This window comes from Cavia porcellus, unplaced genomic scaffold (assembly GCF_034190915.1).
Source record: "Cavia porcellus strain 051 isolate PalLab524CR breed Dunkin Hartley unplaced genomic scaffold, mCavPor4.1 scaffold_14, whole genome shotgun sequence".
Classification (NCBI taxonomy): domain Eukaryota; kingdom Metazoa; phylum Chordata; class Mammalia; order Rodentia; family Caviidae; genus Cavia; species Cavia porcellus.
This window is the reverse complement of record NW_026947497.1, coordinates 67,192,698-67,215,376: the sequence shown is the minus strand read 5'-3', so window position 1 is coordinate 67,215,376 and position 22,679 is coordinate 67,192,698. Positions and strand designations below refer to the sequence as shown.

Sequence of the window (22,679 nt, the reverse complement as noted above, 5' to 3'; positions counted from 1 at the left end):
CCTCATGAAGATCAACAGAAGTCTGAATTCAAATGTAGGTGTGTGATAGTTTTTCACACGCTTTCCCCCTCTTTTTTCAGCAATTTCACCAGAACCCACGAAGGATGACATTCCAACGTAAATGTTCTTTTAAGCAAGGTCATATATGTTAGTTACCAAACTACCAAATGTCCTATGTGTGAAGTGTCATAATATTATTTCACAAAGAACAGAGCTATACAATTGTTTGAAGGCCACGAACAGCACCCTTCTGAGAGCAGCCCTGTCCCTCTGAGCGTCCTCAGCTGTCTGCTCAGCTGCCCTGGGAGGACAGAAGCCCCGCTTACCTGGGACTTGAAGTAAGTTTCCTGTGGGGTGGCCAGGACATCTGCGGATGCGATGTCCAAGTGCATGAGAGTTTGCCGGAAAGAAGGCCGGTTGCGAGGTTTACTCTGCCTAAAATAAAGAAGACAATTTATGCGTCTTGGAAGTCATGATCTGGAGGCTGAAGACTTTATTCTACTTTATGAAGCACATTTGGGTTCCCCCAAAATGGCCACCTCGTAGACAAGTCTTGACGTTCTGAAGGGTGGAAGGGAAATGTAATTAGGAGATCCCACTACTGGTGAGAGGGAAGTCTAGCTAGGGTCCCGGGCCCAAAGGGCTGCTAAGGTAATGGCAGTATCATTTACTAAAGCCCATCATTTCAGTATAGAACACCAACTTCTTCATTTATAAATTTTATTCAGTCACAACACGGTAACTCCAGGAGCAGGTGCGATTTCTGTTTTTTTTTTTTTTTTTTTTTGGTCTTTTTCCTTTTTTATCGGTATCGGGCATCGAACTCATGACTGCCTGCTTGCATGGCAGACGCCTATGCTGCTGAGCTAAATCCCCAGCCCCAAACAATTGTTTTTTTTTTTTTTTTTTTTGGTCTTTTTTCTTTGCAATTTCTGTTTCACAGATGTGAAAACTGCTATGTGAATGATGTGATCCGAGGTATATAGATAAAAAAAAAAAGGTGAAGCCAGTATTTGAACCCAAGATTCTCAAACTCCACAGCTCCTCATCTTTCCACCACCAGATGTGTTCCAAATACACAGTAGAGACCTCTTGGTGTAGGAGAGCTTTACGCATGCACTTGAGGAAGAAAGGATGAGAGGATGCTGGAAGAAACATGTCTCTTACCATGTCTGTTTCATAAGGATTTTGAATCCATCAGGGCAAGTGGAAGGAACTGGAAGGTGCAGGCTGTTGCTCCCCACGCCCCAAATGATGGCTGAAGAATCCACATCCTTGTAGGGGATCTCCCCTGTTAGCAGCTCCCACAGCACCACACCGAAGGACCTGGGGCAGAATGAGGGACATGTACAAAAGCATGTCAGAGTGACTGATTTGCATTTTAGTTCTTTATTTTTTTTTTGAATTTTGAGACAGGGTCTCATGATGTAGCCCAGGCTTCACACCTGGCTATTTTTAAATTGAACTTTTAAAATTCAAATTACTACTCTAGGAAAAACAGAAAACCTGGGAAGTCTCTGAAAAAGAAAATCAATGAAAAGTAACCAACAACACCAAATATTATGACATAAAGTCCCAATCATTAATTCTGGTGTGTGTGTAGACAGCATGACCAATGGGCTGCATAAAAATAGATCCAATGTAACAGAAACTGAACATACAGTAGAAGTGATGTCACAAACTCATGGGAAAAACTGACTAGTTAATAAACAGTGTGGGGCAACTAGGGAAAAGTTAAATCTATCCCTCACCCTATATCAAGATAAATTACACATTAATCAAAGAATTAAATGCAGATAAAAAAATACACATATTTTAAAAGATGCTGGGCACAGTGGCTCACACTTATAAGCCCGGCACCCTGGGAAGATGAGGCAGGAGAATCACAAGCTCGAGCCCAGCCTGGACAATTTAGCAACTTAGAGAGACTCTGTCTCAAAATTAAAAAGAAAATAAACAGGACTAGAGATGGATCTTAGTGCAAAGTCTCTGGTTTCAATTCACAGTAGCACAGGGGGGAAAAAAGGAGGCTATTTTGGTTAAGTATAGAAGGAAGAAATCCCAGTGGAGCACGAGTGGGAGAATGTTCCCCAGCTGCCACTCACCATATGTCGACCTTCTCTGACACGGGCTCATTCCGTATCACCTCTGGAGCCATCCACGCCACGGTGCCAGCAAAGGACATCTTGGTGCTCTTATCACTGAGTTCCTTAGATGTCCCAAAATCTGAAATTTTCACTGCATCTGTGTGAGTCACTAAAACACTTTAAAAAAAAGAAATTAAAAAAAAAAACCCAGATCATTAGTACTAATGAAAACCACAACTCTAACTGGCAACTGAAAATGTTCACTGCCTTGTTCTTTGTAGCACTGGGCTTGCAGTTTGCAGCATCGCTAGGCATGAGCTATGTACTAGAAACAGGCCCATTCAGACTGGTAAGGCGGCCTCAGGATGCTTTCAGCTCTGGCCCTACCCTGCCTCTGTACTTGCTAACTGTGTAACCTTTACCAGGTTACTTGATTCTTCTAAGCTAGTGTTCTTGTCTGCAAAATGGAGATAATTCAGGTTACAGTACCTTAGTCACAGTTCAGAACTGCTGGAAGTCCTCAAAATAGCTTACACATACTTGTTCATGTTTATAAGGCCAACATGCTTTATCCCATCTGTACCAACTTCACAGGTTTCAGCACAGAGACATTAAAGTGGTTGAGTGCAGGGGGCTGCTCAACTTTGCTGGATATCTACAGTGATGGGAACCATCTTTCTGAAGTCATCTGGCTCTATGAATTTTGGGTAAGGGTCTCTTGGCCTGTATCATCCTATATGGGTCATTTTATAATGACCTCTTTGAATTCTTATTTGAATTAAATGATCTAAGATACTAAAGCACCAGTATTCCATATATATTGGTTTCCATCCTTACAAGTATCAGTTAATCCACTAAAGAAAACATTTCTAAGTCCTCTTCTTTTTTTCTTGTGCTGGGAATCGAACTCATAATCTCACCCTTGCTAGGCACACACTGTGCCTCTGAGCTGTATCCCAGGCCCCAAGAGAACATTTCTTTCTTTCTTTTTTTTGTCTTTTTCGTTTTTATCAGTACCAGGGATCGAACTCACGACTGCCTGCTTGCAAGGCAGGCGCTTATGTTGCTGAGCTAAATCCCCAGCCCCGAGAACATTTCTTTCTAAACATTATTTAAATGATGGCAACTAAAATGAATGGAACAATGACACTGGGGACTCACTCGCTGAAAGACTAATGTGGCTGCTGGGATTTCACTAGTGCTGATAAGGGACAGCAGAAGTGAACCTCAGTGTAAGTAGCTCCACGTGAGCCATGTTTTAGGTTTCACGGGAGTTATCTGAAACGTGTCCTGGACCAAACTGCTCTTGTGAGCGGTGAAGACGAATATAAATTCAAACCCTGGCAGCTTCCCACAGTAGACTGAATTCACGTGAAAAACATGTTCAGAACTTTAGAATATACAGGAATTAGGGAGTAAGAGCCCTAATTTAGATATAGGAACCTATTGTTTTTAACAATGAGAGACTTTATACTCAACAATATCCAACTTAGGGGCTGGGGATTTAGCTCAGCGACAAAAGCGCCTGCCTTGCAAGCAGGCAGTCGTGAGTTCGATCCCTGGTACCGATAAAAACGAAAAAAAAATATAAAAAAAAAATAAATAAAAAAAAACAATATCCAACTTGATGAGGCTAGAAAACAGAACATTTTCTAACCTATCTCCCTTCTCTTTTTGCCTCACTCACACCCCTAATGCCAAATGGTTATTAACTGAAAAGCTCAGTGCTAACAACTGCTTAGAATACCTTCAGCCACAGCCGATCTCTGATATGGAAATTTCATCACTTGGGAGTTTTGATTTTATACTACTAGCACTGGTGAAAATGCATGATGATTAAAATGTTACAGGATATCTGAGACACCAGGGAAATTATTACCATATGCCATGAAAGGTACCAAAGCGATGAGCCCCTAGAATTTCCATTAGGAATTTCTACGTCTGCCTCAGTTGGCACAGAGGGAGTGCATTTGGAAGGTTAGAATTGATGCAGTGTTGGGACTTTTTCTGAAATCCTGAACAAAGTTAGGGTTGTACAGATTCTAGACTTAATATAGCTAATGAAATCGCTTGTTACAGTGAGCCAGGTTAATATTTGTCTTCTTAAAGTTCACCTAAAATCCAGAGGCTCAGACCACCTATTTGGGCAGGTGTATGGCTGATAGGCGAAGACTCACCAGGAGAACAGCTTACTACTCTAACCTTTAAGTGACAGGTGTGAAGAGAGTACTGCTGGTCGTACTCTCCACTGTTACGTACTCCTGACTGTAACAGTCTAAGATTTCCTAACTCCTCTCTGAAATTAATTCTCCAGGATAACATGATGATTAAAAAGGAGATCATTCAAAATGGCTTTGGCAAGTATTTCATGTGCTTTATGTGTGTGCAGGGAATGGCAAAAGCAGCATAGTGTGTAAAGAACTTCAACAGAAGCAACAGACCCTATATATCAACATTTATTTGCACATAAAGCAAGGAGGTGGGTCAGTGAACTGTTGTAATAAATACTGTTGAGAATGATGGTGATAAATGTGAGCAACTTTAAGTTTATATTCAGGGACAGATTTTTGTCTGCCAAGCAGAAGAGGGGGAATCCATTGTGAACTCTTTATCTTTGCAGGATGAGAGAGGATGCAGTATCATTGGTTCCAAAGTTCTGGTTCAAGGTCTAGTCCCATGACTTTGGGCTGAGGTTTCTCTTATATAAAATAATAACAATGGCATTGTCAAATCTACCCCATATAGTTTTTGCCAGAATTAAAGAAGATGTGATAATGGATAATTAAAAATGTTATAAATCATGAAAACATTATGCAAATGTTTTTGAAAAGTGATCAGTCTAGAAAGATGATGAGAAAAACCAAAATGATGAGAAATAATAAAAATAATGTTTAAAAATAGGAGCTACATACAAATATACCATCTTATCAGTTTCTTTTTTGCATTCCTGTAATTTGGAGAACTGAATAAACATTTCTCTTAAAGTGGTTACTTATTACCAAGGAGTAATTTTGCAAACACAGATTCTAGAAACAGTTCTGCTTCTCTTTAACTACTTTTCTTATGGATATAGTAACTATAACCATTTATTTTTTCTTTTGCTTAGATGCTCAGAAGCTCAAAGCCCAGTATGTATGTAGTCCACCTTGAATGACTGTGTAGAATTTTTTTTTCCTTTTAATTTTTTTTTTTTTATCGGTACCGGGGATTGAACTCATGACTACGTGCTTGCAAGGCAGGTGCTTATGCGCTGAGCTAAATCCCCAGCCCTTTTTTTTTTTTTTTATCAGTACCGGGAATTGAACTCACAACCCCCTGCTTGCAAGGCAGGTGCTTATGCTGCTGAGCTAAATTCCCAACCCCAACTGTGTAGAATTTTATGGTGTACATTTTCTGAACAATTCTAGATTCTACTGTTTTTATTTTTTGTGTGTATGTTTCTTATTTACCTATTTTTACCCTATTATGTACATTTCAGAAACTCAATTAAAAAAAATTTGTTTGGAACACAATAGAAAAACAAACCAAGACTTCGGGTGGAACAGTGTGGCATTAATTATCCGTAAGGATAAGAGGTGAGTAGTGCAGATAATCATGAATTTTGCTGCACAGTTGTGTGATGAAAAGCAACAAAACAGGAAACTAGTGTCTACAATAATCCAAATAAGCTCAACAATAACCCCCAAAATCCTCAAGTAGATTACCTGCAGTGCTAACTTAACCTCAGCTATATACATGATGTCTGAAAACTTCAACTATGGCTGACAAAAATTCTTATTTCAAACAACAAAATAGATGAACTCACTTAGGCGATTTGAGATCACGATGAATAATTTTATGGAGGTGCAAATAATTCATTCCACTTGCAATTCCTGTGGACCAGTCTACTAGCAATCGGGGTGTGATCTTCCTGCCTGCTCGCAAGACTTCGTAAAGTTGTCCATGAGCACAGTACTCCATGATAATACAGTAGCACGGCGCCTGAGTACAAACACCCCTTCCAAGAGAACACAAAAATGGACATCAATGCAGACATACAAGCACATGTATATTTATATTTTAAGAATAATAAAGACCAAGTCTCTATTCAAGTGATTAAAAATGCATATAAATAATTCTTCCTACTTCTTGTCTTTGAGGAACATATTTAGAATAAAAATAGCATATATGTCAGACCTCCACGCAGCCTGCATTTCCATCTTTCCCCCCATGAAGGGGCTCTTGATTATTCCAGCCCCCGAAGAGCTTTCTTTCAAGTTCCCACGACACAGCAGCCCTTGTTTTGTTTTGTTTTTGTTGCTTTGCTTTTGCAATAATGCGGATTCTCAGGGACTTCGCAATGAAGCGCGTTTTCAACTCTTTTTAAATGTTTTACTTTGAGACGAGTTACCGAACTGTCTATGCTTGGCTTGAGCTTGTGATCCTCCTGCCTCAGTGTTTTTTACAGGTAAGTCTACAAACGAAAGGGGCTTATCTTAATCACGACTACCAGTAGTTCACAAAAGTAATAAGTTACACATTTAAATCCAATCCAACTTCAAAGGCAGCCCCTTTCCTCTCCCTGTACTACACCTGCTCCTTTTCAGCCTTTTAACTCTATATGGACGAGCACATTGAGGATTCCTATATTAACACCATTAGCTCTTTAAAGTGGAAATAGTCCTATAACTTTCCCGTCACAGTTTTGTTCTTAAGTTGAAAGAAAAAATTGTAATATGTAATTTTCTGTGTTCCACCTCTTAAGGGCATGTGCACTTCTCTTTAAACCTTTCTAGAAAAGTTTAGAGTATTGTCTACCAGACATCTGGGAAATTCTCCATTCAGCTAGTGATTCGTGTCCTGTCTCTCGGGTGAGGAAAGAATTTCAAGGCCGGAAGTTGAAGTGTTGATCATGCGAAGGTCGTGTAACAACAGCAGGTAACGAAGAATTTAATTAGCCTCCATTTTCCCCGCTTTGATGCACTTGCCAAAAGTTATAAAGCTATTTCTATTATCCTTCTACCATTTTCTAGAGTAGCTAGGACTCTCATCTCAATTTCTAATGGGAACATTTCAAGTATATGCTATTTTACTTCTATAAAAACTCAGTGGAGTACAAGATAAGTACAATTATTAATTAAATAATTTAATTAACACTGCAGGGAAGTAATACACAGGAAAGGAATAATATAATGTGCGTAACAATATCGAGATAAACATTTGTTTAAAGGTGTCCAGCATCTTATTTAACTATGTTTTAACTTGTCACACAAATATATGATGGGTCTAAGAGTGATAATGTTATAAACTTTTCATCTCTCCCGACTCTGACGAATGAAATGAAGCAATCACTCTAGCAGTTCTGTATACTATGACAAGGCTTCTTAGTACCTATAAATAACAGCTTAATAATCACTTAACTCTAATTGCTACCTTTTCTTCCCTTTGCACTGAATTTCATGAGGAAGAGTCAGGTTGGACTGTCTTAAAAGATTACAAAAAGAAAGGAAAAAATATAGTATTCTTATCTTGTACTTTCTTTTCTGTACAAGGTCCCTACAAACTTCAAAAGACACTGGAAGCACAGGAATTTAGAGCCACTAAACTCTAATCGTGCCCCCTTATCTTCCAGACAGTCTTGAATGTGACTCATTGGCCAATAGCACATGGCACAGATGGCTGCAAACATAACACTGCACAATGCCCCAAGAGTGTGGTGTCACGGGCCAGGGACACAGTCTCACTATTGTCTTCCACCTAGAGGTAAAGACTATTCAATTATCTTTAGCTTAAAGAGTTGGGCGCCAGCACAGCACGACTTGTCCAGCAATGCTGAAAACTAAATGTGGAGATAAGATTGTTAGAAGAGCTAGGGAGGGAAAGACTAAGAGGAAAACCGAAGTAAAGGCCAGGAGGGAAAAATAAAGCTTCTCATCGTCCATCCTCTTTGACATGCTCCTGTTCTCCCTTCCCCGGGGCATGATCCCGGAATACTCCGTCCCTACCTTACCTCTGCATGCTGTCCGGAGAACACTGTGTTCTTAGTCTCCACCTAATGACCTGAGTTTACAAGTTCATGGCTTTTTCTTCCACTTAGAAGGGCACAGTGTGCAGAAAGTGTGGTTGTTTCAGAGACGTGAAATGAAGGAAAGTAGAAGATGTCTTCTTGGCGTGTACACTGAAATCAGCCCTCCCTTTTGCTTTTGACATTTACCATCTTTGACCACTTATAATTTGTCTACAGCATTTAAATCCACTAGAGCAGTCAATGAGAGAATTACAACACAACTGGAGCTCTCCACGTCTTCTGAATGAGTGTCCCTTCCACACAGAAATGAGTCCAAACCTGCCTTCCATCCTCTGGTGTCCCAGCCGAATGCCTCTGTTTAGTTGTATTTTCCCTTCCATCGAGGTCTTGACAGGAAATTAAAACTTAGCCTCAGCAATCATTTAAATCTATTCTACAAAGCTGTACCCAAGATGTCTTTTCCTTACTTTAGGGATATGATTCCCATTAACACCCACATGACATTGTGAGCTTTGTAGCGACAGTGTTATAAGAGAAAGCATCCTTCTTGAGGCCACCAGGAAAAGTGGCTCCTAGTTTAGGGAAGGGAAATTTGTAACACATTTCACTTCTTTTAACTACAGCCTAATCAGTTAAACTATTTTCTAGGAATGAAAAATATATACGAAATATTCCAGAAGCTGTAGTTTCTAAACCTTCACTCCATTTCAGGACTATAGTTCCTGTGCTTTACCTTTTCTCCTCTGAAACCACTAGCCATTCATTTGCTCAGGTCTATGGCAACACTGGAAGGCTGGCAAGGGAGAGAGGGAGCTCAAAAGGAAGAGGTTATGTGGAGTTCAGCATTTCTAGAACTGGGGACTTCCACAAATTTACCTTTGACTTTTCTCCTGTTAGGGATTCCCATCAACACTGAGAAAATATATAATGGTCTAACTAGAAAGATACACTTGTGCACCTAAAAATAAGTATTTTGTGAAAGGAATACAATGAAACAATATCACCAATAATTCTACTATTGCTGGATTAGAAAGTTGTGTGTACCACGACTAGATAAAAGACCCAGGAAAACCTGAGACTATTACAGCTTAATAATTTAAGAACTAATGACAGTAGAAACCTAATGAACATCAATTACTCAAGGAATGATTATTTTCTGATCATTTCTGATGATAACATTTTTTTTTTTAGTTACCGGGTATCAAACTCATGACCTCACGCAGGTGGTGCTTATACTACTGAGCTAAATCCCTGGCCCTGTAACTTTGTTTTTTTAAACTGAGTTTGGGGATGTTCAGGTTACCTGGAAGTGATCTCTGCCACCCACTGCTGAAAGAGGTTGACGCAGAGGATCTGCCTGCCTGGTGAGAATCTACCTCCCGTCTCTGTGTGCATTTCTCCCATGAAGCATAGGTTCTTGCAAAATGACATGGCTTAAAAGATGCCTAAGGTCAGGACTAGTTTCTATGTGGTTTTGGTTTTCCTGGGTTATTTGTTTGTTTTCTGCATTATTAGGGATTGAACCCAAGGCTTTTGCACTGAGCTACATCTTCAGCCCTTTTTATTTACTTATTTTTTAATTAATTAAATTTTTTTTGAGGTAGGGTCTTGCTGTGTAGTTCACGCTGGCCTTGAACTCACTGTGCAGCCCAGGCTGGCTGCGAACTCGTGGTAATCCTCCTGCCTCTGCCTCCTGAGTACTGCGATTACAGGTGTGTGTCACCAATGTCCTCCTTTCCAGCCTTTTAAAAATGTTTTTTAAAAGTTTTGAGACGTGGTCTCATTAAGTTGCCCAGCCTGGGCTTGAATTTGCAGTGCTGCTGCCTAAGCCTCCTAGAGTACTAGGATTACAGGTATATGTCACGGTGCCCAATGTTAATAGTTCTTTAGTACTGTCTCAAAGCACCTAGTGCAGTGATAAGTCTACTTAATATTCCTAAAATGTCTTTTGAATCAGGAACTTATGTGCATATATTTGGTTAAAGAAAATAGATCTGTTTCTTAAAAAAAAAAAAAAAAAAGCCTTGACCTACTTGAATGCGATGATGTTAGGGTGCTTCAACTTCCTCAAATGCTTGATATCCGTCTCATTCTGTTCTCTCACTTTCTTGATGGCCACCTCTTCTGCTCGGAATTTGCCCAAGAAGACAGCTCCCTGGGCTCCACTACCCAGCCACTGGAGCTCTGAGATCTCCTCAAATGGCACTTCCCAAGTATCTAGGCACACAAGGGGAGAACAAGCGTGACAAGACCTTGGGATCCGCTCAGGGAGCATTCTACAAAGTCATGCTGAAGGTACCAATTTCATCACCTGGAGTGACCCCTGCCCTCTGCCTTCCCCCACCAGACAAAATCTGTCTATGGGCCTTGGGACTCTAGGTCACATAGTGATCTAACTTAGGTGCATCCTCGTTTTAACCACTGAAGTCAACAGATTGGAGAGAGCTGCAGTACACTCTCCTCCTGGCAGACGGCCTATCACGCCTCCGACCCTGTTGTTCAGTCAGATTTTCTAGCTGCCTCAACAGCACTGTTCCCACCCCATAGCCCTTGTAGGCTTTTTATTCCTTTCTGAGTTTCCAGTGCAGATGCTCAGTGAATCCTTACAACAACATTCTTTCAAGAACCTATGTGTAATACTTCTGTTAGCATTTACCAGCATAGTGCTTTACATACAGTGCATGTTTAACCCTGCAAGCCTGGCCTGACTCTAGTATTAAAGGTTAGGAAACTAGGCTTAAGTTGGTCAAATGAATTCCCCGAGGTCATACAGCTGTAAGTGAACTCATTACTTACAACTCGCAAGCTTTCCAGCTTTTCTTTCTCTGAAAAGTACCCTTTGTGCACCAAGATTTAGCAGCGGTCATTTCTAAGTGACACTGTTTGTGATTCATGTTGTATTTTTTTTCCTTTTCTGTACTTTTTTAATCATAAGCTTATTCCACTGCTATAATGAATTTTATTTTAAAATAAGGCACTTTGAAACATTCACTCATTGTGTACTTGTAACTCATGAAAGTAATAACACAATCTATCAATCCTCCTCTTTGTCCCCCTTCTTACCAGAGCATTAGTACAGGGAAGAACCGAACATCAAAGAGCCAGAGGCCCCACGGAGTGAGGAGCAAGAGATGACAACACTGAAGGTTACCTGAGATTCTCATCAGAGCACTGAAAAGGTCACTGTGTGCAGAACAGGAAATAAAGTGGCGTTGAGCTGACTTTGAAGACATTCTGGGCTTGAAAGCAAATGAACTCATTGTCTACTACTTTGATGAAGCAAGAGCAGAAACAGCCTGTCAGATTCTTAATAAGATGTGGTTTTGCCTTACAATGACTAAAATGTGACCTTCGTAACACAGCTACGTGGAGCAGAGAAGTAATTACAGCAAAGGTGTTTTATAGCATGGCGTTCATTCTATTGTTCGGGTGGGAACAGTGTTAAACTTTCTGCTCTATTGAAGATGAGTAGATGCTATATCAAAGAAACTTTCTCTAAGATACAAAGAGCTCACAAATATGAAATCAGCAAAGGGACAAGCAACACAAGTGAGATTTGGGAGGAAAGGTCATGGGTTTGACTATTTTGAATATATCGAGGGCATCTATGACAAATATCAAATGGCTTATGAAATCTCACTTTTATTCCCACAAATTTATTCCTGAAACACACACGCATCAATGGCACATTATGAGAGAATTTTCCTTCTTGGGGAATTTTTCATAAAGAACTAAAAGTGGTGTCATTTTGACCAGCATGGAGACTGAATAAAATACTATTGTTAAATTCTGGGACATTGCATCTTTAAACAACTTTATAAAAGCCCTAGTTAATTTTTAATACAACTACTAAAGCTAGTACAAATGTTGGAGTTTTTTTTCTAAAATTTTCTACTTGATTCATGTATTATGTATTTTTCAAAATTTAAATTTGATCTTTTCCTTTACATTATCCCTTCAGATTCACTTCCTAAATTAAAGAGTAAAATGTTCCCTGGCTCTTGGAATACATCTATTCCAAAATGCTACCCAAAAGGACAATGCTAGTGTATGTTGAAGATGTTGGTTTTACTGTAATTCTGCTGGCAGTGTTATGAACTGTTTTTTTAGTTTTGACTTGACTAAGTGTTTTATAAGTTTGCACTCATTGGTCTGCAAATACAGAATATTTTCTTCACATTTGTTTAGTACATCTGCTTTCTATTAAATGTGAAATCATCTTCTTGGCCAATTATCTGTTAGGGTCTCATAGTTCTCATAAATTTGAAGACACTCTTTCTCTATTTGTTTGACACACAAAAATTTTTTTATAAGCCTTTTTCTGCTAGGCTTATTATTTTGGAATAATCTATTTTATGTAATTTATCATTTCTTTTGTAATTTGCTCTACTGTCTAATCTATTTTTTAAAAGCCATGGCCAGGAATTTAGCTCAGCGGCATCAGTGCCTGCCTGGCAAGCACAAGGTCATGAATTCAATCCCCGGTACTGGAAAAAACAAAACAAAAAAGTTATTTGTAGGTGATTTTTAAAAAGTTAACCTATATATACATCTGGAGTTTATTCTGATGTATGATGTGAGGACAGATGTAAATGAATTTTTAACTATATTGCTATTCAGTGATTCCATAGTAATATGTTAGATAATTTTCTCTTTTCATACTGCTTTGTAATCTTACATCATAATTACTGTATTTTAAGAAACAGTGCCTAATATTTAGTATTTTCATAAAATGAGAAATGAATGTATTGTTAAAATGCAAATGACAAATGTATTTGGCATTTCGGTATCAACCATTCAAAATACTATAGTAGGGGCAGGGGATTTAGCTCAGCGGCATAAGCGCCTGCCTTGCAAGCAGGCAGTCGTGAATTCGATCCCTGGTACTGATAAAAAGGAAAAAGACAAAAAACAAAACAAAAAAAATACTATAGTAAAGAATAAAATTCTCCTGTATTGACAGTGTTTGCGTTTGCTATTCAACTACATTCAGCTAAGCCTTAATTATCCAGGAGAAAGTAAAGGGTATGGCACTGATAATTCAAAACCATAGAGTTTAAAGCAGAGAAAGCGATGTTTGAGTGTGTTTTCCACTAGTCTTTCTAGTAGGACTAATTGGCAGAAGTAAAATTAACTGATGGAGATTTAATTCTCTCTGACTCACCTCCTGCTCTGCACCCACACTTAGTAAGGGGAACCAAGGGATGGGGCAGTGGGAGTATTGCCCTCTCCAGGGCAATACTCTCTCCAGGGTCGGATGTTTTGCTGTTTGTCTCTGTCTCAATGGTACTGTTCTCAGCTTTTATCTTTTTATTCATCTCTATAAGTACTATCTTTATTTAAAGACCCCCAAGCTGAGAAAAACCCTCGTGCTCACCCACTGTAAGGTGAAACTTCTCCTACATTTATTCACACATGGCTACTGAAACGCTTGCTTTGGGACTGGAAACTATTCGGCAATACAAGATTTCAATAACCTGCAAGATTTCAATAACCTTCAATGACGTTCCTTTGGCTTCACTATTAACATTCTCAAGGGGAAGTGAGGACATCATTAAAATGTTAAAAATCTAGTGAAATTTCCTCGTAAGTACCAAATGCAGGGACACATCTGTTTGTGACATACGTTACGTTATCCTTTGGGGGACCGCAAGGCAGGATTACGGATTAGCTCCCTGAGCCCAAATTGAAGAGGAAAACACCCCATTCAGTTTCTGGCTGGCAAATCTCTTTTCAGGCCAGAGCAGCACCCGCCCTCAGCAGGACACCCAGCTGTTTGCTAAGACTTGGGCATCTGTGACCCCTTGTAAGGCTTAAACTGACTGGATTTGTTTCTTAATTATTCCTGAAAGAAACCTTTCTGAAAACGCATGATCAATTGGGAAATAAATTAAACGCAAATTTGTAGAACAATAAACAAATTAAAAGGCTCCATTTAGCAGACATATTGGACATATCTGTTGTCCCTGTTTGTAAATATGATGCGTTTGGGTATTAAGACCTCCAAATTATCCCCCAAGCAAGTATGAGAATTGACAAGTAAAGACCCTAAAACCCAAGTGCAGTTTATTACATAAGCATATATAAGTGAGTTGTGTGTCTAAGCAGAGACCAGGGAACTTTTAAAAAACAGTTAAGTTCAATATGGCTGTTAAGAATGGATGGGGGATAAAAAGTATTTCTTATTTTCCTGTTTGTGCTTACCCTTTTTCCCATTTGTTAGAGGAACAATACTTTTTAACATAAGTGTGACAAGGAAGAACTTTAATTTCCATAAATCCTTAAAATTGTGGAGGGGGAGACATTGGAGGGTACTGGAAAATGTAGGAAAGACAGACACCCAAAACAGACAGACTTTCTAGATTGAACAGAAAAAGGTGCTGTGGTAGACAAATTTGAAAAGCACCTGAGATTGCTAAATTTACCAGTAAACCCCAATATCCTTATGGGGAATGAATATAGGAAGCTGGTATTTGGCTTAAGAGAATGTATTGCACAAAGAGGAAAAACAGCATGCATGAGAAGAGGGGTTAATGTGACTGGTGCCAATAGACTGTTCTGGAAAAGCTGTCAATAATCTAGACCAAAAGAGATGCATGTATTTTTAAAGGAGGTTCAGAGTCCAAAATTTAGTTACAAAATACATTAAATCATCTCACTTCTGGTTTGTATTTTTTTTTCCTTCCAGAATTTTTTTGTTTTGTCTTTTTGAGACAGGGTCTTGCCATGCAGTTCAGGCCTCAAGTTCACTTTGTAGCCTAGGCTGGTCTCAAACTGCCAATAATTCTCCCTCCTGCTTCAGCCTCTCAAGTGTTGGGATTACAGATGTGTGCCACCATGCCTAGCTCAGAATTTCTGGATGAGAGAATTTTAAACAAAAGAAAACAAATACAGAATCATTTAAGTAATACCACTATGATGCATATCAAAAGCCTCATACACAACACCCCCTTTCAATCCATCTTATCTAAGAATTTAAGGGCTAATTAAAGATATGTGCAAAAAAGAACTAGACAAACATTCATTGCCACGTGACTTCTGATCACTAAAAATACAAGCAGTCTAGCAATAGAAGATTGCCTAAATAAACATTGGCACATGTACATAACTTGATATTATGTAAGCCCCTGAAATGATGCTGAATTGTGACATCTAAGAAATGAAAAATATTCACAATATGAAGTGAAAATAATGTTACAAAACAGTATGAGTCAAGTTTTTAAAAAGTATGTCCACATACACAAATAGACAATGTAATATATTCTTTTGTTCTCCCAGTGCTGGAGCGCAAAAGAAGTGCTGTGTGCAAGCTAGGAAAGGGCACCACCGCTGGGAAGCAACTTATGTCTACATTCTTTTGATAATGATGATGATGATGATGATTATTTTTGGTACCGGGGATCAAACTCACGACCATGCACTTGCATGGTCTGCAGGCACTTAAGTCACTGAGCTAAATCCCCAGCCTTATATTCTTAAATTTAATGGTGGTTACTCTCAAGAGGTGAGCAACACAGATTATTTTAACTTTCATGGGGGAACTTGCCTGTATTTTCAATATTTTACACATATCTTATTTTTGCTATCACAAATGGTTTTGTAGAGACTAGAAGCTGCGAAGAACAGCAAGGCTGTGTCCCTTCTAATTTACAACCCTACTAACTTGGTTAGAGGCTACATGTATCTGAGGCTACATGTTACACATGATGCAAGTTAATAAATGTACCACTTGAAAAGGTGTGGGGTCTAGAAAGCATGGTTAGCTATTTTGTTTTGTGAAATGTGAGCCTCTACATCTTGGCTGTGAGACAATCATTCCTCTCTATTATAATACCTCACTTCTGGGGTATTACCGCATGTTTGGCTTCTGACTAGTTTGAATCAGTCCACTCCCATCAATCACACTTCTTTTAAGAAGAGGTCTCACTGTGCTGCATAGGATGGCCTCAAACTCCTGGCTCACGTGATCCTTCTGCTCCCACCTGTGAGTAGCTGGAACTGCAGATGTGCCACTGAGCCCTCCTTCAGCCCTCAGTAATACAGACTGCTTATGACAATCACTAGATCAATAAGTTATATACCTGCACCACTATTTTGGATACCAAATATGTCTGAAGACATGCATGGAAACAGAAATTTGAAATGAGGAGATAAACAGGAGCTCTGATATTTTCTTCTTATAACTTTTGGACTGTCTTGTATATTGTCTATTTTGGATCCCATTAGACTGGACAACCACAAAAAAGGGCTCCAACCAAAAATGATCCAGCAAATGTGAATCTGTTCCAGTCAAAAGGTCTGAAAGGGTGGGTCATCATGTGTTCTACTTTTTAAATTTACATGCAAGTCAAAGATTACCCAGTGAATAGTGGTGGGCGTGGTAGTGACCGAGATGTTGTACTTATACAAGAAACGTCTTCCAGGTCCACATATCAGCTTACCTTGCTGCTGCAGCTTGTAGTCCGTGGAGTAGGCCTTCCCAATGATATTCCACACGGGTCTCAGGCATCCGAAGAGTCCCTCTAGAAACCCACCACTGCCACTGCCTGACCTGCTGAACTGGATCTTGATGTCTTCGGTTCCGCTGGTGTTCTCTCCCTCCACAGTGCTGCTGTTGCCCTGAGATACCACTGTCTCTGATTCATCTTGTTCCCTTAGCTGAAGAACACTGTTCTCAAACTGGTCCCTGGAGTCTTCGCTGACACTGGTCAGCACTGTGGTGGTCACAGGGCTGTTGACACTCTCGATGAGCTCTGTTCGCACAACCCCCTTGTCCTGCTGGTCCTCAGGGAGCCTGAGGGAGGGGTGGTTCCCCATAAGCGCGAGCTCATCTTGCAGTCCGGGGAAGCCTTTGTGGTCACTCAAGGGTAAGTGTGGAGGGGAGGAGCAGCTCAGGTGCTCCTGAGGGCTGGCCATGGTGCCATGAGTGTGAGCACGGTGCTGAGATGACACTCAGAGGACTCTTAGAACAGAGGTCTGGTGCAAGAGAGGGCACAGAAACCTGGGAAAACAAAGAGAAGGACATGAGCTACTCTTTCTTGGGTATCCATACTAGTACACCTCCATTTATATAATTAAAACATTGAAACGAAGTGAAAGGTTAAATCCAACTTTATTCCACATGACAAAATACTGTGCAGCAATGAGAAATTATGTTATAATATTTACTAATATAAACAAATGTATGTATAGTACTATAAAAAAGTTAGAACAATACATAGAACAGTTTGAGAAATTTATTTAAAAAGAGATACAAGCACACACAAGAAAATAGTGGGGAGAGAGAAAACCAAACAATTAAGAATAGTTAATTTTAGATGGTAAGGTTTAGAAGAGACTAATGTTGTGATTTTCAAGCTACTCTAAGAATTCTGTATTAGTAGATACACACACAGAGTAAACTAGTCCTTGGAGCATAAGACTAATTTTGTCATCCAGGTGCATAAATGTGGGTCTGTCAGACTCACATTTATTCTTTAGAATTTTTCTATTGAAAATTATTAATTTCATGAGTTTTACATTAAACAATGAGTACTTAACAGGAAAAAGTAACACGAAAATAAAGTATTGACTTTTTAATGTTCGTTGTTTATAAAAAAGCATAAAAAATTTTCAACATCAACTGGGTTTTGGTGTACAAAGTCTAAAAAATAATCAGAAATAAATTTTCATATGAATGACAAGAAAATACCAATAGCACTCTATAAAAAATAATCTTTACTTCAACTGTCAACCTAAAGCAGCCTGTACACATGCCAATAGCACATACCACACGTACATTACACTGACAGCAGGTCTTTTGCCTTCCTGGCCTTTTTTGGCGGGGAGGGTCTTTTAGAGACAAAGTGTCACTACACTGCTCAGGCTCACTTTGTGGCCCAAGTTAGTAGCAATCTTCCTGCCTTACCTCACGAGGGCTGGGATTATAGGCGTGTGCCACGTGCCTGGCTTCCTGGCCTTTTTGTAGGTCCTACTTGACATTTCAGTGGTCTTGCTGTTTTTTGGTACTGGGGGTCAAACTTATGACCTCATGCTTGCCAGGCAGGTGCTTATGCTGCTGAGCTAAATCCCCAGCCCCTGGTCTTGCTGTTTTGTCAGGAGGTTCTTATTGTATTACATTATACAGTGTGTAATTAACACAAAAATAAAATATCAATAAAACAAATTAAATTCTTGATATTTATTATGCATTTAGAATAGACATCAACAGTTTAATATTAGCTGTATAGTTTTTTACAAAACCTAAAAAAAATAAACACCAGAAATAAACCCCTATATGAACAATGAAAATACCAACAGATCTCTTACACAAAAATAAGCTTTGCTTCCCTGCCTCACCCAAGCAGACTTCACACGGGACACCTGTGTGTTCCATGCACACATCTTGCTTACACTGACAACACGTGTGCTTAGCTTTCCTTTCCTATGTGGTGGTTATGCCACCTCTCTTTTCTTCCTGTTTTGTCAGGCAGTCTTCACATATGATGACTACATGTTCCATACACAAGACTGCTCACACTGAGACCACTTATGTTTGTCTTCCTGTACTTTCTTTTCTTTTCTTTTCTTTCTTTCTTTCTTTCTTTTTTTTTTTTTTTTTGGGGTACTGGGGATCTAACTCACAACCTCATGCTTGCCAGGCAGGTGCTTATGCTGCTGAACTAAATCCCCAACCTTCCTGTACTTTCTTGTAGGGCACAGTTGACATCTTTTTTTGTTTTTCTGTTGCTGTAGTGGGTCTTTATGATGCTGCATCTGCCTATTCAGTTGCCAGCAGTGACACCAGTGTACTCCACAGTTTTTTTACATAGTTCCCTGGGTGAAGCATTTTCTTTTTTCCTCTGCTATAAATGATCTCCTATGAGTTCCAGCCCCAATCCTCTAAGAAAACTTCTCTGTGATATTCTGCACTTTTCTTTGGTGAACTATCAGATTATTTATGCTACATATGTTTAGGATTGAATAAAACACAATAATTGGTCAATGTTTTGTGCTTTTTTTCTTTTTAAAATTTTTTATCTTAAAGAGATAAAAACAATAAAAAAGATACAGAATTTCAAAGAAATATGGTAGAAAACTAATAATGGCTATTTTATTGCATATTGTTATCTTCAAAATAGTTGCTCAGATTATCAGATAGAGGCATACAATATTGATAAAACAATATAAGCACTAACTAATCCTTTCAATGAACTAATAGAATTAGTAGTACAATAATCTTAGCTCCCTCATATATATATATATATATATATATATATATATATATATATATTTCTTTTCTTCTTTTTCCTTTCCCCTGACCCACTTCTTTCCTTCTGAGCAGTTTCTTTGCCTGTCACAATATCTATTATACCTACTGGTTGTTATTTATTCTTTCAGTTTCTTACACTAAGGAGATAATACAATGTATATATATGTGAGTCTGATTTAATGCTCTGTGTTTTAAGTGACATCATAGTTGCTGTATAACTCATCAACATCTATCCATGTTTGGTTTTGCTGTTGTAAGTTTCCATCTCAGCCTTCTGTTTTGTTGAGGTTTCCCTATCAATATTTCCTTTATGGTGAAATGCTGACATCAGCATTACCACTTTGCTTTTCTTTGCCATATATGAAGCCAGTTATATATTTCTAAAATTCAAAGACTGTTTCTTACAATTCTATGCTTTGAAATTGCAACATTTTGTTTGGAATTTCTGCTTTGTTCCTGTGTACAGTTCCTGTGCTGGTCAACTTGCACTCTGTTAGCAAATGTAACATCAGTTGGAAACCAGCAATCCAATGATTGAATGCCACATTCTGATTAATCTGGGAGATGGGAGCAACAAGTCTGCTCATGATATCATTTGGTTTATTACTATATGAATAAGGACTTGATGAGTGAGTTTGAGAACAAATGCCTATATTGAAAGTCTTTGCATCTACAAGGGCATAAATGTTTATGCCATATTTTGATCCATTGCTTTTCCACAAGTCTTTCACATTCCTGCAATCACCATGAGAAACCCATGCTACTAAGTACAGTATGAATGCTCTCAGGTCAACTAGTGAGGTTTCATAATAAATACATTTTTGAATATGGCTATAGGTATACACAGAACATTTTATTTGCATTTCAGGCTTTGTATATTTCATAGCATCTTACAGCATTTCATCTGTTACAATTTCCAACCTTGAATGGCAATGCTGGCATTATGTCCAGTATGTTTTACCTCTGCCGAGATTTTTGAACCTAGTTCTAACATTGGATCAATTCATTTGGTTGTATGGCCATTTTGCAACAATTTGACTAGTCAAATTTGTACTCATGTTGCTGTTTTCTTCACTATCTGAATCAAGAAGGTCTGCATTTCTTGTATCTGTATTAGTTGATTCTTGTTCCATTTCACTGTCACAGGAACTTTGGCTCACGTGGCCAGCATCAAAGTTGTCATCATCACCATCATCACCATATATCCATTAACACTCTTCTGTTATGAAAGCATGTGTTTTATCATAATGGATCATCTCCATCATCCATGCCTGAGTAATCTGATGATTCACTTTTGACCTCATCCAAAGCTTGCAAATTTGGTTTTTCATTGTACTGAACTAGGCTATTTCTACCAGAAAAATCAAAAGAAAACTTAAAAAAAAAATCCTGGGGGCTGGTGATACAGCTACGTGGCACAGAGCCTGCCTGATTAGAACAAGGTCCCGAGTTTGATTCCTGGTACAAAACAAAAACAAAAGCAAATCCTGGAGTGGTGTGGGTCTACTAGACCCGCTGTAATGCTCAGGTAAACATACAAAAAACCAATTAGACAAAACATAAAGGTATGTCCCCAAATCCCATCTTGACACTTTTGCACATGTGCACACTCCTTGCTGTTTGTCATGCCAGGTGGGTAAACATACAGATTGCTCCTTGTATCCCTAAAATACTAAAGTGCAAATTTACAGCAGAAAAGTAAGATATGGGTCTGCTGGACTCAGACTTATGGCCTGAGGGCTGAAAATCTTTTGCACAGCAAAGGAAACAATCATCAGGATAAAGAGATAATCTACAGAATGAGAGAAAATATGTGCAAACTATGTATCTGATAAGGGGTTACTATCCAGAATTATGTAAGGAATTCAAGTCAAAAGCATACAAATAACCCAATTTAAAATGGGAAATTTGACTTAAATAGATATTTCTCAAAAGAAACAAGAAAACAGAATAAATGCTGTCAAAGTAGGGTAAGAATGGATCCCTTACATTCTGTGGATGGGAATGTGAATTAGTACAGACATTATGAAAAACAGTGTAGAGGTTCATCAAAAAGTTAAAAATTGAACTACCATATAATCCAGCAACCCCATTACTGGGTATAAACCCAAAGGAAATGGAATCAGTATGTCAAAGAGGCATCTACACCCTCATGTGACCTGTAGTACTAGTCACAAAACACGACAGCCATCTAGGTGGCCAGCAGTGGATGAATGGATAAAGAGAGTGCTGTACATATGCACCACAGAATATTATTTAACCATTAACGGGTGACATCCTCCCATGTGCAACAATGTGCAACTGGAAAACATTGTGTTAACTGAAAATAAGCCAGGCATAGAAAATTAACCCCTGTATGATCTCATTCATATGTAGAATCTCAAATAGTTAATATTGGTCACCAGAGGTTGGGAGAATACAAGGGAGAAAGATGGATAAAACTTGGTCAAGTGGTTACTAAGTTGCAGTGTTAAACTGCAACTGCAGGAGAAATCAGACAATTTCTGATTCCAGGGTGACTACAGGTAATGATAATGTTCTCTATATTTCAAGGAACCTAGAAGAAAGAATTTGGAATGTTTTTACAAAAATATGATAAATTTTTGAAGAAACAGATATATTTGCCCTCATTTAAACATTATACAATGTATGCACATGTATTTAAAAATCACACAGTATAATGTGATCATATATAATTTTATGAATTAATTAAAATGTATTTAAAATTCCATGTGACGCCATGGATTTGGTCTCCAGCAACACACACAATGTATGCAGTCTATTTTTAAAATTTTTAAGTTATTCAAAGTATGTTTTTATCAGAGCTTTGCTTTCTTTGCATACCTCTATACAATAGCCCTTTGCTCCTTCACTCTGAATTAAACGTTTGAAACGTGCTAGAAGCCAGGGTACAAAAATGACCATACTTCCAGGCCTGGTGGCATATGCCTATAATCCTAATACTTAGGAGGCTGAGGCAGGAGGATCATGGCAAGTTTTGGCTACAAAATGAGCTCAAGGCCAGTTTGAACTGCATAGCAAGACCTTGTCTCAAAAAGACAAAAACAAGTCAACCAGGATTGTCACAGACCAGTGTCCTTCAGAACACTGATACAAAATTCCATAACATAATATTAATAAACTGCCCTCAGCAAATATCAAAATGGAAATATATCATAACCAAGAGAGGCTCATCTCAGGAATATAAAAAAAATGACCATACTTTGCAGAAGTCAAAGGACAGGCCCTTGAAGATCGATAGTACAGGGGCTGGAGATTTAGCTCAGCAGCATAAGTGCCTGCCTTGCAAGCAGGCAGTCGTGAGTTCGATCCC

General features: G+C 38.7%; 1 protein-coding gene across 6 annotated transcripts in view; it reads right to left on the bottom strand.

Moving 5' to 3' along the window:
- Map3k13 (mitogen-activated protein kinase kinase kinase 13) overlaps window positions 1–22,679 on the bottom strand; it is a 156,380-nt gene that overhangs the window by 24,129 nt on the left and 109,572 nt on the right. For 5 of the 6 annotated variants that reach the window (XM_063261181.1, XM_063261182.1, XM_063261180.1 and 2 more), the window contains 6 exons: window positions 16,536–17,095; window positions 10,128–10,311; window positions 5,893–6,084; window positions 2,106–2,264; window positions 1,168–1,326; window positions 327–435 (listed from right to left, as the gene is read on the bottom strand). In XM_063261181.1, coding sequence (XP_063117251.1) covers window positions 327–435; window positions 1,168–1,326; window positions 2,106–2,264; window positions 5,893–6,084; window positions 10,128–10,311; window positions 16,536–17,010 — 1,278 coding nt within the window. In that variant the 5' untranslated portion in view covers window positions 17,011–17,095. Of the gene's footprint in view, window positions 1–326; window positions 436–1,167; window positions 1,327–2,105; window positions 2,265–5,892; window positions 6,085–10,127; window positions 10,312–16,535; window positions 17,096–22,679 lie in introns of those variants that run through there. The other variant, XM_013160211.2, reaches the window with a different exon arrangement.